This window comes from Balaenoptera ricei, chromosome 13 (genome assembly GCF_028023285.1).
Source record: "Balaenoptera ricei isolate mBalRic1 chromosome 13, mBalRic1.hap2, whole genome shotgun sequence".
NCBI lineage: Eukaryota > Metazoa > Chordata > Mammalia > Artiodactyla > Balaenopteridae > Balaenoptera > Balaenoptera ricei.
Genome location: NC_082651.1, coordinates 12,798,460 through 12,815,078, shown reverse-complemented (window position 1 = coordinate 12,815,078; position 16,619 = coordinate 12,798,460). Strand labels below are relative to the sequence as shown.

Genomic DNA, 16,619 nt, shown 5'->3' with positions numbered 1-16,619 from the left:
CTGGATCACTACTGATGAAGGTTTGCAGAATGGCAATCTCTTCCTCCCCACACCCACACCATCTGCAAGGAGGCTCTGCCAGTCTTCCCATCCAGAGGGAGGTCTGTTTTCCCATCTCCGGATATGGGTGGGTCTTGTGACTTGCTTTGGCCAACAGAATGCACTGGAAGCGATATACCAGTTCCAAGGCTGGCTCTGGATTAACCACATTGTCTAGTTTCTGTATGTGATGTTTTGACATCTGGGGCCACGCTGACTTGGCACGGACTGCCCCGCTGTGGCAGGGCCAGCAAATTCCTAGAGGCAGCAAACAACACAACACCCTTCCTGCCTGTGCCCAGCACACCTTTGGTAGCAAACCAACGGAACCAGAGCCCATCCGCCTGCTTATCTGGCTCCGAAGCTTGTGAGACACTAACACCTGTCCAGTCCCCGCCAACAAACCTGGGCTTCGGCATCAGACAACTAGGGGCAGCCCTATACCGCCATCCTGCTACAATTATTCCAACTAGCCAGTCCTAACCCGGTTAGTCCCCTTAACCTGTCTCACCCATTTCTTCCCTCAAACCCCCCAGTAAAGGCTTTCCAGAAGTTTCCCTCCCTCTCTCTCTGCCTGCTGTTCTCTCTGTAGCCCAACTTGGTATGACATGCTCCCTCCTCGAGAGAACTGTAAGTAACACACGATCTTTTCCGGCAGTGTCTCCTGATCTGTTGGCCTCACCACACTTGGAGGAAGCCAAAATCCCAGCTTCATTTTAGAACAGCGTCTCAAGAAGTCTTGGGCATTCTGCTAGCCCTGGCCCTTGACCACTTTCTACCATGTGAAAAACCCAGGCTAGCCTGCTGGAGGATGAGAGGTTGCATGGAGCAGAGCCACCCTGGACCAACCAGCCCCAGCTAACCTGGCAGCCGTCCACAGATGAAGAGGAGCCCAGACCCGAACAGCGGAGCCTGGAGCCAGTGAGCAGAACAGTCCAGCTGAGCCCAGCTCAAACTGCCACCCTGATCGGCCAACTCCAGATCTAGAGCAGCCCTTTCAAAACCGAATGCAGGGCCCTTGTCTGTTTTGTTCCCGGCCTGGGCCATGGCAGTCACCAAATATTTGTTTTATGAAATGCCCCATTTTCAATATGGATGATTCACATGTCCCCATAGCTTCCGCTCACCCCCATGTATTCTTATAATACAGGCGCTGGTGTATAAAACCCTGCTGCAGGGTAGCAAATACTCCTGGTGCTGCGAGCACGGCAGATACCTTTAATCAAGCATGGTGGCCTTTTGTGCTGAGTTCTGAAGTAAACATCAATCCATCTCAACCTGGAGTCCAGCCAATCCAACGCAACTGGCAGTAGAATTGACATTGATAAGCTGACCATACTACACCGGGAAGGAACATACTTGGGTTTTCATATTTCCACCCTTCTTCATCTCATTTGTTCTCAGACCAGGGAATAGGTCTCAAACCCTCCCCACCTCCTTCCCTCCCGACTCAGTCAGTGGGGGACATTGGATGGGGGCATTTTCCCCCCTCTCGCTCCTTCCTCTGGCTTTGCTCCCAACATGAGGATTCAGCTGCCGCTCCCTCAGGCACATCAGACTCCCCAGCGTGGGGATAATGGTGCTACCGTTGGCTGCTTTCAAGTTTCAGGGTAGAAAAATGGTAACATCCACAATAGGAAAGTGATTTGGGAAGGCCTAAGGATCGCGGATTAAAACATCATTTTCTTGAGAATGTGTTCAAAAAAACAAGGGAATAAGCCAAGAAAGAGGAAGACATATGATCTAGAAAACATCAACTCCAGCTCAGGCCAAAGTCCCTGGGTAGCCACAGGGCCATGAGCCCAGAGAAGGTCAGCAGAACTGGAATCCAGGGGGAAAGCAGCCCGACAGAATATGGACTAGGGAAGAGATTATTGGAAACAACTGTGCTTATGTAGAGGACGAACCGGGCAAAAGAGAAAAATCTTGAGGAAAACCAAAGAGTTACACAAGAAAGGAAATTAATCATAGTAGACTATTTGGCTCTGCAGCGAACAATGGAACAAAGTACTCATCTGTCGTTACAGGAGATCAATTGTTTAGAAATGGGGAGTAATTTCCAGGGCATTTAAAAACAGTTGCCTCAAGAGAGAGTGAGGACTGTGGAACAATTTCTTGAAAGCCACGAGCTACCAAAAGTCACCCAAAGGAAAAAGGCTACCCTAAGTAGTGCTGTATCTGTCAGAGAAATTGAATTCAGAGTTAAAAACCTTCCAGAAAAGAAATCTCCAAGCCCACATGGTTTCATTGGTCAATTCTACCAAAACATTATACGAGGAACTGACACCACCTCTACACAGTTTCTTCCAGAAAACAGAAGAGAAGGGGACAGCTCACAACTCATTTTAGGAAGCCAGCATTACCCTGGTAACAAAACCAGGTAAAGACAGTAGAAGAAATCCATAGATGAGGGATAGCAAACTGTGTCTGTAGAAAGAGGGCCAGAGAGTCAAATTTTTCAACTTTGCAGCCTATAGGGTCTCTGTTGCAACTGCTCACCTCCGCAACTGCAGTGCAAAAAGCAGGTATGGATGACATGTAAGTAATCAGTGTGGACAGATTTGACCAGCAGTGTACTAGATGTGGCTCATGGACCATAGTTTGCTGACCCCTGCTATACACCAATATCCCTCATGAACAAGATACAAGAATTCTCACAAAATATTAGCAAGTAGAATCCAGAAATACAGACGATGTATACGATGCCATAATCAATTAGGGTTTATCTGGGAATGCAAGGCTGGTTTCAAAATTAGAAAATCAATCACACAGCATTGTAAATCAACTGTACTTCAGTTTTAAAAAATTAAAAATAAATTTAGAAATTCAGTCAAAGTCATACAATTTAATAACAGACTGAAGAAAAACCACAGGATCATATCAATGGAAGCAGAAAAAGCATGTGATAAAATTCAACATCCATTCATAATGAATACTCTATCAAACTATGGCTAGAAGAGAACCTTAACCTGACAAATGGCATCTGCAAAACCCCACAGCCTAGCATCCCACTTAATATTAAAAAACTGAATGCATTCTTCCCAAGTTCTAGAACAAGGCAAGAATGTCCACTCTCTTACTCAACACAGTACTGGAAGTTTAAATAAGTGTAATAAGGCTAAATAAATAAATAAATGGTGCATGGATTAGAAAGGAAGAAATAAAATTGCCCCTATTCACAGATAACATGATTGTTTATGTAAAAAAATCTGAGGGAATCTACACACAAAAAAATGCCCTATAACTAATAAGTGAGTTCCACAAAGTCACAGGACACCATGTCAACACAGAAAAGCCCACTGAATTTCCATATACAAGGAATATAGCATTGGAAATGAAAAAATTTAAAACCTAATACCACTTAAAATAGCTCCAAAAATGAAATACTTAGATATAAATCTAACAAAACATGTTTATGTTGGTAACTAAAAAATGCTGATGAGAGAAATCAAGGAAGATCTAAATAAATGGAAAGACATATTGTTTTCACAGACTGGAAGACTCAATATTGTTAAGATGCCAATTCACCCCTAATTGATCAATAGGTTTAATGCAGTTCCAATCAAAATTCCAGTGGAATTTTGTAGATAGAGACAAGCCGATTCTAAAATCTTAATGGAAATACAAGCTATAATAACCGCAACAATTTTGAAAAAGAATAATAAAGTCTTAAAATCTATCCAATTTTAAGTCTTATATAAAATTACAGTAACGGGACTTCCCTGGTGGTGCAGTGGTTGAGAATCTGCCTGCCAGTGCAGGGGACAGGGGTTCGATCCCTGGTCTGGGAAGATCCCACATGCCTCTGGAGCAACTAAGCCCGTGTGCCACAACTGCTGAGTCTGCGCTCTAGAGCCCGCAAACCACAACTACTGAGCCTGCGCACCACAACTACTGAAGCCCATGCGCCTAGAGCTCGTGCTCCGCAATGAGAGGCCACCGCAATGAGAAACCCGTGCACGGCAACAAAGAGTAGACGCCCGCTTGCCCCAACTAGAGAAAGCCCGTGCGCAACAAAGACCCAATGCAGCCAAATAAATAAAATTACAGTAATCAAGATAGTGTGTTACTGGCAGAAATAAACCCATATGATGCACTGATTTTTGACAAAGTTGCTAAGACAATTCAATGGCAATTCAACAGTCTTTTCAACAACTGCTGTTGGAACAACTGGAAATCTACATGCAAAGTATTTATCTCAACATAAACCTCACACTTTACACAAAAATTAACTCAAAATAAATTACAGATCAAAATGTAAAAATGCAAAACTACAAACATTTTAGAAGAAAACATACAAGAAAGTTTTCATGATCTGGGGTCAAAGAGTTCTTAGACTTGACACCAAAACCACGATCTATAAAAATAAAAAATCGATAAATTGGACTTCATCAAAATTTTAAATCTTTGCTCTGGGAAAGACACTGTTTGGACAAGCTGCAGTGAATGAAATAATGCCATTTGCAACAACATGGATGGACCTGGAGATTATCATATGGAGTGAAGTAAGACAGAGAAAGACATATATCATATGGCATCACTTATGAGGAATCTAAAAAAAAATGATACAAATGAACTTATTTACAAAACAGAAATAGACTCACAGGCTTAGAAAACAAATTTATGGTTACCAAAGGGGAAAGGTGGGGTGGGGAGAGGAATAAATTACAAGTTTGGGATTAACATATACACACTACTATATATAAAATAGATAATCAACAAGGATCTACTGTATAGCACAGGGAACTATACTCAATACTCTGTAATAACCTATATGGGAAAAGAATCTGAAAAAGAATAGATATATGAATATGTATAACTAACTCACTTTGCTGTACACCTGAAACTAACACAACATTGTAAATTAACTATACTCCAATATAAAATTTAAAAATTTTTTTAAAAGACAAGCTGCAGGGCTTCCCTGGTGGCGCAGTGGTTGAGAATCTGCCTGCCAGTGCAGGGGACGCGGGTTCGAGCCCTGGTCTGGGAAGACCCCACATGCCGTGGAGCAACTAGGCCCGTGAGCCACAATCACTGAGCCTGCGCGTCTGGAGCCTGTGCTCCGCAACAAGAGAGGCCGCGATAGTGAGAGGCCTGTGCACCGTGATGAAGAGTGGCCCCCGCTTGCCGCAACTAGAGAAAGCCCTGGCACAGAAACGAAGACCCAACACAGCCATAAAATAAATAAATTAATTAATTTTTTAAAAAAAGACAAGCTGCAGATAGGGAGAAAATATTGGCAATTCACACATCTGATAAAGGATTTCTATTTAGACTGTATAAAGAATACTCAAAACTTAACAATAAGAAAACAAACCACCCATTTGGAAAATGGGCAGAGGGCCTGAACAGACACTTCACCCAGTAAACTATTCAAATGGCAAATAAGCACATGAAAAGATGTCAATATTATCAGTTATTAGAGAAATGGAAATTAAAAGCACACTGAGATACCATTCCATATCTATTAGAGTGACTTAGAAACAAACAAACAAACCTGATAATATTAAGTGCTGGTGAGGATTCAGGGCAACTGGGTCTTTTATGTATTGCTGGTGGGAGTGCAAAATGGTAACAACTGATATGGAATACAGTTTGGCTGCTTCTCACAAAGTTAAAGATACACTTACCATATAACCCAGCAATTCCACTCCTAGATATTTACCCAAGAGAAATGAGTGTTTACATTCACACAAAAGCTGTATGGGAATGTTTATGGCAGCTCTAGTCATAATCACCAAAAACTGGAACTGATACCATGGGTGTCATTCAGTTCAATGGCTGAATTGATTAAAAAAAAGCTGTGATACGTCCACACAATGGAATACTACCCAGCAATAGGAAGGAACTGTGCATCCCCAGAACGACATGGAAGAATCTTAAATGCTTTATGCTAAGTTAAAGAAGTCAGAGTCAAAAGTCTATGTAGGGCTTCCCTGGTGGTGCAGTGGTTGAGAATCTGCCTGCCAATGCAGGGGACACGGGTTCGAGCCCTGGTCTGGGAAGATCCCACATGCCGCGAGGCAGCTAGGGCCGTGAGCCACAATTACTGAGCCTGCGCGTCTGGAGCCTGTGCTCCGCAACAAGAGAGGCCACGATAGTGAGAGGCCCGCGCACCGCGATGAAGAGTGGCCCCCGCTTGCCGCAACTGGAGAAAGCCCTCGCACAGAAACGAAGACCCAACACAGCCATAAATAAATAAATAAACAAATACCTAAAAAAAAAAAAAAAAAAGTCTATGTACTCTTTGCTTCCATTTATATGACATTGTGAAGATGAAAAAACTATAATGATGAAGAACGGATCAGTGTTGCCAGGGGCTGGGGTGGCCAGAGGGTGTGACTACATAGGGCATGATGATGTCATTTTGGGGTGGTGGAACTGTTCTGTCTCCTGACTGTGGTGGTGAGTACCACATATAGAACATAGTTCTATGGTTAAAATCACGGAAATGTACACCAAAAACATTTCTTTCCCATTAAACTGTAAAAAGCAATGTATCAACTGGGAGCGGACAACCAAAAGAATGAATCTCTAATGGTGGAATTTGGAACCCTGTGACATGTGATCACAAGGAGAGGTTTTGGAGAAGGGGAAACGTTCTGAAATGCCATAGCCCCCCCTCCCCACAGGCAACGAGGAGGCCGAGAGCCATCGTGGGGGAAGAGGGTGAGGCGTGGGGTGTGTTAAATGTTCTCCCTTTCTTGTCTCCCCAGCAAGGCTGTTTCTCTTCCTGGGGGAAGGCCACAGAGTGGGCAGTAGTGTTGGGAAAGGGCCCCCACTTACGGGATCCCCACATTGCTCAATCTCCCCTCCTTCCCCAGGACCACTGGCTCTCCAACAGCAGGTCACAGAAATCTTGCAAAGTGACCCAGGACAGATGTGCTGAAAAGTCAGACAAGGATTAGGGGTGAGATTCCCCCGACTACATAGGACTTTGGGTGAAGGACAGTTTCACTAGAATTTTTACGGCTTAGGGATGCACCTACCTGTGCTTCTGGCTTTGAGCTCTGGGCCTCAGGTTCTGTTACGTAATCTGCAAAGTGGGTGGGACACCCCACTGTTCTGTTGGGTGGGTTGATTGTGGCCCTAGACCAGGCTTCTGCTGCCTGGTGGCTGAGTGACTTCCTGCAGTGGCAACTCACCGCATTCTGCACTCACACGGGCCCGTGTTTGGTCTGAACTGAGTTCTCCCTGCCTGGAACCCCTTCCTGCGCCCCAAGGGCTTCTAGGTGGCCACGGATGTGCCTGTCAGGTATTCAGTCCATGGGTTGAGAGTCTGCGGGGAAGGGAAAAGGCTTGGAGACCAAGGAGAGAGATTAAATTTACTCCACTCCTTCCTGGTCATGTGAACTTGAGTAAGTCAGAATCTCCCTGGGTCTCAGCTCCCTCATCTGCAAAATGGGGATGACAATAGTTCCCGACTCACAGCGCTGCTCTGAGGATAAAGAGCCTGGAAGATGCTTAGCAAAGAATCCAGCACTCATCACTCAGCGAGCTTTCTTTCCGTCTGCCATTACTATTATTGTTATGGACGGTATTCTTGGGGTAGCTGCCCCACAGCCCACGGGACACGCCGTCACAGAGGGAGGGGTCTCCAATTTCCAGAGCCAGTCTGGTGATAGCTGGCTCTGAATTGAGCAATTCCAGTCTCACCTTTGGAAGATGCATTTTTATCTGCATTCTTATCTTAATTTTAACCATGAGTTTTTACTGCTTAATGTAAAAGTGAATCTGGTCAAGCACATAAGTCCAGTGGGACTCCAACAGACACAAACGTCAGGGAGAGAAAAATTAAACGGCAAGCTGCCTGCAAGTGTGGGAAAGAAATGCAGTCCCAAATCTAAGATCCCCTAGGCTCAGGTGAGGCTGCTTCAGAAACCTCCCACCTGTCTCTGCCTGGGAAACGCGGCAAACTGCTAAGAAAGTTCTGAGCCTTTAAAAGTTGGTGGTGGGGCTTCCCTGGTGGCGCAGTGGTTAAGAATCCGCCTGCCAATGCAGGGAACACGGGTTCGAGCCCTGGTCCGGGAAGATCCCACATGCCGCGGGAGCAACTAAGCCCGTGCGCCACAACTTACTGAGCCTGTGCTCTAGAGCCCGTGAGCCACAACTACTGAGCCCACCGCCGCATCTACTGAAGCCCGTGCGCCTAGAGCCCGTGCTCCACAACAAGAGAAGCCACCGCAATGAGAAGCCCGCGCACCGCAACGAAGAGTAGCCCCCGCTCGCCACAACTACAGAAAGCCCGTGCGCAGCAACGAAGACTCAACGCAGCCAAAAATAAAATAAATAAATAAATTTAAAAGTTGGTGGTGGTAAGAATGATATTTCAGTTAGAAATTTAAATATTGGAAGTTGGAGGGGAGGGGACAACCTCTACCCCTAACTGGGTGAGCAGGGTCTTCTGGAGACCTGAGGAAGACCAGTGTCTCATAAATCCCAGGGCAATCTTTCTGCAACGCTCGGTTCTCACGCGGAGCCCTCTCTCTCCCTCCCCCCAGCGGACCGAGGCTTTCGCACAAACTGCTCGGCTAGACCAGCCCGGGTTCTCCCAGACGCCCGGCCCGCGATGCATCCGATGACAGATGGGGGGGATCTCACGCTTCTCTCTGAAAACTGAACCCCAGCTCCAGCCTCGCTCCAAGCCCCCAGGCCGAGCATTCCGGTGGAATGTGGCGAGCCCAGGTCCTCCGGCCTTGGCGTGGCCTCCCCTGCAAGCGGGACAGCGGAGGGGCGGGAGGGACACTGACCTGGGAAGCCCGCGGTTCGGGGCAGGCGAGGAAAAGCAGCAGGAGGAAGAGCGCGCGGGGACAGTTGGGCACCATCTTGCCAATCGGAACCTTTCTGCTTGGGAAGGGGAAATAACTTTGTCTGCCTTCCCTGCCGAGGTTGTCCCAAGCCGATGCCGCAGCCGCCCCTGCGGGGAGCGGGGCTCCGCGCGGCCCCGAGCGGCTCGGGCAGGGAGGGAGGCGGGAGCCCCGGAGCGCAGCCGGGCCCGCCGCGCTCGGGAGGCGCAGTCCCGGGTCCAGGTGCGCCGCGCGCCGACCTGCAGCCGCAGCGGCCAGGAGCGTCCGCAGCCGCCCGCACGAGACAATCGCTGCGAGGCGGGGAGGCGCCAGCCCCTTGGCCAAGGCCGAGGAGGAGGGGCTGCCCGGCTAGGAATGCGCCTGGGAGCGCGCCCAACCCGCGCGGCTCCCCGAGGAGGCCGGGCGCGACGCCGAGGACGAGCGCGGGCATCCTCAGCGCCCTCGCGGGGGAGGCGGCCGAGGCGGCGCGCACGTGCGTGCGGGAGCCCGGGAGCCCACCCCGCGCCGGGCCGCTGCTGACCCGCCCCTTTCCCGGCTGGAGGCACTGAGGCGGACATCACCCAGCCGAAAGTGGAGCTTCAAACCCAGGTGTGTCCAACTTCAGAGCTCACGTGAGGACATCTTCCTCCGCGGCCTTCGGAAGACAGGACTAGAATGGCCAGGAGATGGGCTTCATGAACTTAGACCCAGTTCTCCACCCGAGTAGACTAGTGTCTTTTTCAACAATGCTCTCGGGGTACAAGAACACACACGCACGGTGACTCAGAATCGACAGCCCTCCTCATTTGCTGTCCTCCACTCCCCAAACGGAAGGAGAAACTCAGTTTGGACTGGAGGCCGGGTTATGGGAACACTGGATGCTTTGCTGAGGTCGGGTGGGAAATGCCGCTGGAAAGGGCAGACATGAGCAGTCTCAGTCGTTGCATCCAGGGGCTGTGGGAGGAACCAGATGGCCTCAGCCCCAAGCTCCTGGAAAACATTATTTAAGTTCTTACTGGAAGAATGTTTTCAGAAGGCAACACTGCAGATGTCATGGTGCACACCAAGTCTGGCCAAGCCTCAAATCTATTTTTCCTTTTCCGAATTTCATTTAGCAGAGCCCACTCAGAGCTCAAGGCACAGAGCTCAGAAGGCTGCAGCCTCAGAGCAGGAACTGTTTTCCTTTGGAAAGGAAAGTTGGGGTCCCCTGGAAAGCGTGGCGCCTGGTGCAGCCTGGCCACCTGGGCAGGAGTTACCCAGGAAATCCTGCTGGGTTGCCCCCTCCACCTTCCTGCCAGAGGAAGGAGAGCAGGTCTGGTACTCTTATCTGCATTCCTGGGGAGATGGCTTGAGAGAGACCTGGGCGGAAGATTGCTTTTCCCTGTCCAGGTGGAGGGCACTGGGCAGCAGTGACCTGAGCCCGGGCGGCCTGTGGAAATAGAGCTTTTCTGCCTTTGCTGTCTGTGCCAAAGCCCAGCGTCCCCCTCTCTGTCTGCACTCTCCCCACCCCTACCCCCAAGGAAGGATTCCTTCTGGTCACCGTGGCTGTGTTTATTTTGTATTTTATCCTACCTTGTGTTTACATGGCAGCCCCCAAAGCCAAGGCTTCTCAGCCGTGTATCCGGCTGTGCGCTGGAACCAGACATATGTGCACAAGACCTGTTCTCCTCTTGAGCCCTCTGAATGGATTCATAAAGCTGGAAGGCACTCCTGATTTCACCAGTGAAGAAAGTGAAGCCGGGAATGGCTGAGTGACTTGCCCATGGTTTGCAAACCCAAAGGTCTCCAGAGCAGGGCTGGTTCGAGCACAGGCTACCTTCTCCCACATTTTACTTAAATAATGCAATCATAGGATTTCAGGAATTTTATTTACAGGAACAGAGTTTTTCCTGTTTTTTGTTTGTTTGTTTGTTTGTTTTCTTCTTCTTCCCTTCTTCTTCTTCTCCTTCTTCTTCTTCTTTTACTTTTCAAGCATTTCTAAGTTTCAACACAGATTTTTTTTTTTTCCTATTACCAATTTCCATTTGTTTCCCTTGTCCTATGGCTGACTTCTGTCTAGTGCTCTGGCATCTGCTCTGAATTAACCTTCTAAGGTCCCACTGCCCCAGCAGTACTGTCCCTTCTCTCTCTGTCCTCAACTGCCCTTGACCTGTGGTCATCAAGGCACACCCTCCACAGCCAGACTTGCCAAGGCTGCGAAGAGCAGACAGACCGTGAGAATAAGCCAAGTGCCCTCTATTCAGGGCTCCGAAAACTAACCTTTGACTTAATAAGATGGGCCTACCTCGATATTGTTTCTTCTGTTCCTCTATATTTCGTTTTCAAGAGACTATTCTAGAATGTCAGGGGATGAAGGGGGTCTAGATGTCTAAAGAAAATATTGTTAAAGCCTTTTGGCGGAATCAGTTGCCATCTCCTGGGCTCAGTGCTGTCTCTCTGACACACTCACATTCCCTGTGTAAAGTGGAAATACAAAATGGGGGAGGAAGTTATGCTGTAGGAATCTGTTTAAGACCCGATCAGAAGCAGCATCCAGTCTAAATCAGCCATTCCAGAGCGGTTTCCTGGGACCCTCACAGTGACTGACACGTCGCTTTTTCTCTTCCGGGTTTCTCGGGCTTCTCTGTGGCTGAATCTTGTCTGTCATCTCATTCTGAGCTGCTTCTCCCTCTTTGTCTGCTTCACTCACCTCTATCTGTGATTCTAAGTGTAATCGACCCCCACTAAGCACCTGCAAAGGGGCCCAGGAACAAAGCCCAGCGTGTGAGCCTGAGCCAAGATAACGGGGTAGGAACAGGGGGAGGGTGGTCTAGCAGGAGTGCAGTGACTTAGTCCAATTTACTCTTTACACAAATATTTATCAAGTGCCAGCTCCGAGCACGTCCCTTTTGTGAGGGGCTACGGGATGCTTTCACGCTCAATCTTGAGCCCCAGCCAACAAAATCGTGCACTCCTGTGTTGAACTTTGAAGACTGTCCGCTTCTGTATGATGTCATGACAGCTAGAAGAGACTTTCCTCCCTACAAAACCGTTTCCAATTTTATAAAATGAAACTCTGTAGGAAAACAGATTCAATTGTGCCGTGATTAAAGACCAAACGCCAGTTAACATCTGCCAAAAGGGGGAAATGCTGCAAATCCATGAATGCCGTTCCACAGTGAAGTCCAAGTGCCTGTGGGAGGGGCAGAGCATGGATGCAGCCAAGGACACACAGCCCTTGAAATCAGACACACCTGGGCCGGATCTTACCCACTACATGTTGCCAGTGTGACCTTGCAACTCTCCGAAGCTTTGCAGGTCTCAGTTTCCTCAACGATGTATGGAAACAGCATTTATCTGAAGAATTATTAAGGGGTTTCAAAATGATGAATATAAAGTGCCTAACACAGTGCCTAGCGTATAGTGGTGCTTAGTTAAAGGGTCGTTGCCTAAACTGACTCATGGTCCTCCACACGGGGACAACATAAGAAGGGAACCAACATTTCCTTAACACCTGCTGTATGCCAGGCCCTCTGTTGAGCGTTTTGTGAATGTTCTTATTTATTCCCTCACAACCCAGCAAAATAGGTCCTATTGTTATTCCCATTTTGCAGACTGGGAAACTGAGGCTTAGAATGCTTGATCACCCAAGATCAACATCAGGTTAGTAATCGGGAGAAACAGGATTTACACTTGGGTGTGTCCGATCCCGAGGAGCAGGCTTTCTGCTGCATTAGGAACTAAACACAAGAATTTGCTCATTGTTCTCCTCGGCCAATGTTTGATATCTTCTAAGGCAGATATATCAAAATTAGCTTCAGGAGTAATTTTTCAGGAATACATTTTTACTGCAAACTGAGATTACACCTATACAATTAGGCCTGATTACAATAACCTCCAAGGAATTGTTGAAATTAATTCCTGGGTCTAGAATTTCATATGTAATATTGTTCAAAACAGGATTGCTTTGCCAGATGACTCTATTTGTCCCTCCGGATGCACTCTGCACCCGTTCCCACCCTGCCCTCTGCCTCGATGCCAACCTGTAGGGATTGCATCAGCACCCTTGGGTGCTCTGTCCTCTGGCTGCGTGTGGCAGGTGAAGGCGCTCAGTGGGAGGTCAGATAGAGAACGGTGAGGTCCTGAGCTTGACTCAAGCTGGCTGTGTCCCTCGATAGAAGATCACTGCTCCTTTCAAGGCGATCTGTTCCCCATCCCTCTCTTTCCCTGGGATTCCAGCAGCCCCTCTCCCTCTCATCCTCCTGGGTCCAAAGATAGGAAGAGCACCTGCATTAGAAGCCCTGGGATAGGGCACTCCCCTGGTTGGCATTTGTACATCCTGCTCATATCCTGTAAATAAATCATCTGCAAATTATACTAACTTGAGCAAGCCATCTCTCGGCTTTTGACTGATGGAGTGACCATTGGCAATAAGTTGAAAATATTTTTTCTCCCCAGAATTGTGGCTCTAACAGGAAATGAGGTGACATATACACATGATCAAGCTTGTGCACACACACTCTCTGGACGAGGCACTAAGAGGTTACTGACAATCTTTCCCCTTAGTAATACAATACTATTTTTGTCTAAGGTTGTAATATACCCAGTTAAAAATACCCCTATACCACCTCTTCAGACTCCCTAAATGCAGACTCCCTTGGCTGCGTGACCCAGTTCTGACTGATGAGATATAAGTGAGGTCTGGTGAGTGGGGCTTCCAGGAAAGCCACTTTCTTGATAAATAGAAACAGACTCAACTGGTGTGTGTCCTTCTTCCTCTTGCCTGGAGCATGGGCCCAATGCCTGGAGGTGCAGCAGCCACCCCATGACCATGAGGACCAGATGGAAGTTTAGAAAGAGAAAAGGCATATGTTCATAGTAGCAGTATTCTCAATAGCCAAGACATGGACACAACCTAAATGTCCATCGACAGATGAATGGATAAAGATGATGTGGTACATATATACAATGGAATACTACTCAGCCATAAAAAAATAAAATAATGCTATTTGCAGCAACATGGATGGACCTAGAGATTATCATACTAAGTGACGTAAGTCAGAAGGAGAAAGACAAATACCATTATAGTATCACTTATATGTGGAATCTAAAACATGATGTAAATGAACTTATTTACAAAACAGAAACACAGTCATAGACATAGAGAACAGACTTGTGGTTGCCAAGGGGGGTGGGGTGGGGGAGGGATGGACTGGAAGTTTGCCATTAGCAGATGCAACTATTATATAGAGAATATATAAACAACAAGGATAAACAACAAGGTCCTACTGTATAGCACAGAGAACTATATTCAACATCCTGTGATAAACCATAATGAAAAAGAATATATGTATATGGGCTTCCCTGGTGGTGCAGTGGATAAGAATCTGCCTGCCAGTGCAGGGGATACAGGTTCAATCCCTGGTCCAGGAAGATCCCACATGCCGCGGAGCAACTAAGCCCGTGAGCCACAACTACTGAGCCCACGTGCCACAACTACTGAAGCCCACATGCCTAGAGCCCGTGCTCTGCAACAAGAGAAGCCACCGCAATGAGAAGCCCATGCACCACAACGAAGAGTAGCCCCCGCTTGCCACAAATAGAGAAAGTCTGCGCACAGCAACGAAGACCCAACACAGCCAAAAAAAAAAAAAAAAAAAAAGAATATATATATAAAACTGAATCACTTTGCTGTACACCAGAAATTAACACAACATTGTAAATCAAGTATACTTCAATAAAATAAATTAAAAAAAAGAAGAAGAAAGAAAGAAAGAGAGAAGGCAGAGGGAGCTTGCTTCCTTAATGATTTCTTTGAGACATGCCAGTCCTGGGCCTCTTACTTCCAGATGTCTTGTTTGCTAAGAAACATAAATCCCTGTTTGGTTAAGCCACTGGTAGCTGGATTTCTGTTTCATGCAGTGGAACCCAAATCTATGAGTCCATTGGGATATAAATGATATAAATATAAATTTATATATAAATTTATTTTTATTTTATTTTTTTATTATTTATATGATATATATATATAAATATATAAATGATTAAATAAATAAAAGTGGGGGACAACAACTCTTCCTTACAGAAAAATTACAATCAGTAAAAGTAGAAAAAATGTAAAAAATAGAAAAGTCACCTTTAGAACACTACAGTAATAATTGCTGCAGGTAAGATCCACCAATGAATGCTAAAATTAGTGGGTCAATATTTAAGCAGAAACAGGAGTTTTGCATAGCTTCAAAGTATCTCCCCCCAAATATTTACAAATATTAGAAAGGGAAAAATTTTAATTTACAGTGGATCAATGAGGCATATCAACATCAATATCTTGTACCCTCTGACCTGAGGCACAGAGAAAGGTGCATCACTTCTGTGACATTCTTGCCCCAAATGCATAGCATCAATCCAATCATGAGAAAAAAATGAGATAAACCCAAATTGAGAGACATACTACAAAATACCTAACTGGTATTATCAGGCAATGAAAGATCTGGAAGACAAGGAACTGCCCCAGATAAGAGGTGCCTAAGAAGACATAGTAAACGCAGTGTGGGATCCTGGAGTGGGTTCTAGAACGGAATATGGACATTAGTGGGAAAACTGATGAAATATGCGTAAATGATGTGCTTTAGTTAATGGTATTGTATCAAGATTTCATTCACAGCTTTGACAAGTGTTCTGTGGTTATATGTTAACAAAGGGGGAGGCTGGATGAAAGGTGTAAGGGAACTGGACTAATTCTGCAACTTTTCTGTAAATCTAAAATTACCTTAAAAAGATAAAGAAGCATGTCTGTATGTTATAAAATTTGATTTTTAAATTTCATCTTATATCAATTATGGTAAATTAGAATATTCAAGGACTTTTCCCATTTTATCTAATTTTTCAAATTTATTAGCATAAATTATTGGTATTATTCCCTTTTTATCTTTTAAAAATCTGTCGGATATGTAGTGATAGCACCTCTTTTATTCCTGATATTGGTAATCAGGGCTCTCTCTCTCTCTTTTCTTTTTTTTTTTTTTTTATAAATTTATTTATTTTATTTATTTATTTTTGGCTGCATTGGGTCTTCATTGCTGCATGCGGGCTTTCTCTAGTTGTGGCGAGCGGGGGCTACTCCTCGTTTCGGTGCATGGGCTGCTCATTGCGGTGGCTTCTCTTGTTGCAGAGCACGGGCTCTAGGCACGTGGGCTTCAGTAGTTGTGGCACACGGGCTCAGTAGTTGTGGCTTGCGGGCTCTAGAGCGCAGGCTCAGTAGTTGTGGCGCATGGGCCTAGTTGCTCTGCGGCATGTGGGATCTTCCCGGACCAGGGCTCGAACCCGTGTCCCCTGCATTGGCAGGCGGACTCCCAACCACTGTGCCACCAGGGAAGCCCATCAATCTCTTTTTTTTTTTTTACTAGTATAGGTAGACTTTCATTGATTTTGTTTATCTTTTCAAAGAACAAACTTTTAGCTTTGTTAACTTTATTGTTTGTTTAAATTTCATGGGTTTTGGATATTTTAAAAAATTGAAGTATAGGGGACTTCCCTGGCAGCGCAGTGGATAAGACTCCACGGTCCCAATGCAGGGTGCCCAGGTTCAATCCCTAGTCAGGGAACTAGATCCCACACACATGCCACAACTAAGAGTTCACATGCCACAACTAAGGAGCCGCCTGCTGCAACTAAGACCCAGCGCAACCAAAAAAAAAAAAAAAATCCTTTAAAAAAATGTTTGAAATATAGCTGATTTACAATATTAGTTTCAGGTGTACGACATAGTGATTCATTATTTTTACAGATTATATTCCGTTTTAAATTATTATA

General features: G+C 46.1%; 1 protein-coding gene across 1 annotated transcript in view; it reads right to left on the bottom strand.

Moving 5' to 3' along the window:
* FBLN7 (fibulin 7) overlaps positions 1 to 9,279 on the bottom strand; it is a 47,505-nt gene extending 38,226 nt beyond the window's left edge. Inside the window, 2 exon segments of the mRNA XM_059942665.1 lie at positions 8,793 to 8,921; positions 8,923 to 9,279. Coding sequence (XP_059798648.1) covers positions 8,793 to 8,921; positions 8,923 to 9,279 — 486 coding nt within the window.
* Positions 9,280 to 16,619: the final 7,340 nt, after the last annotated feature.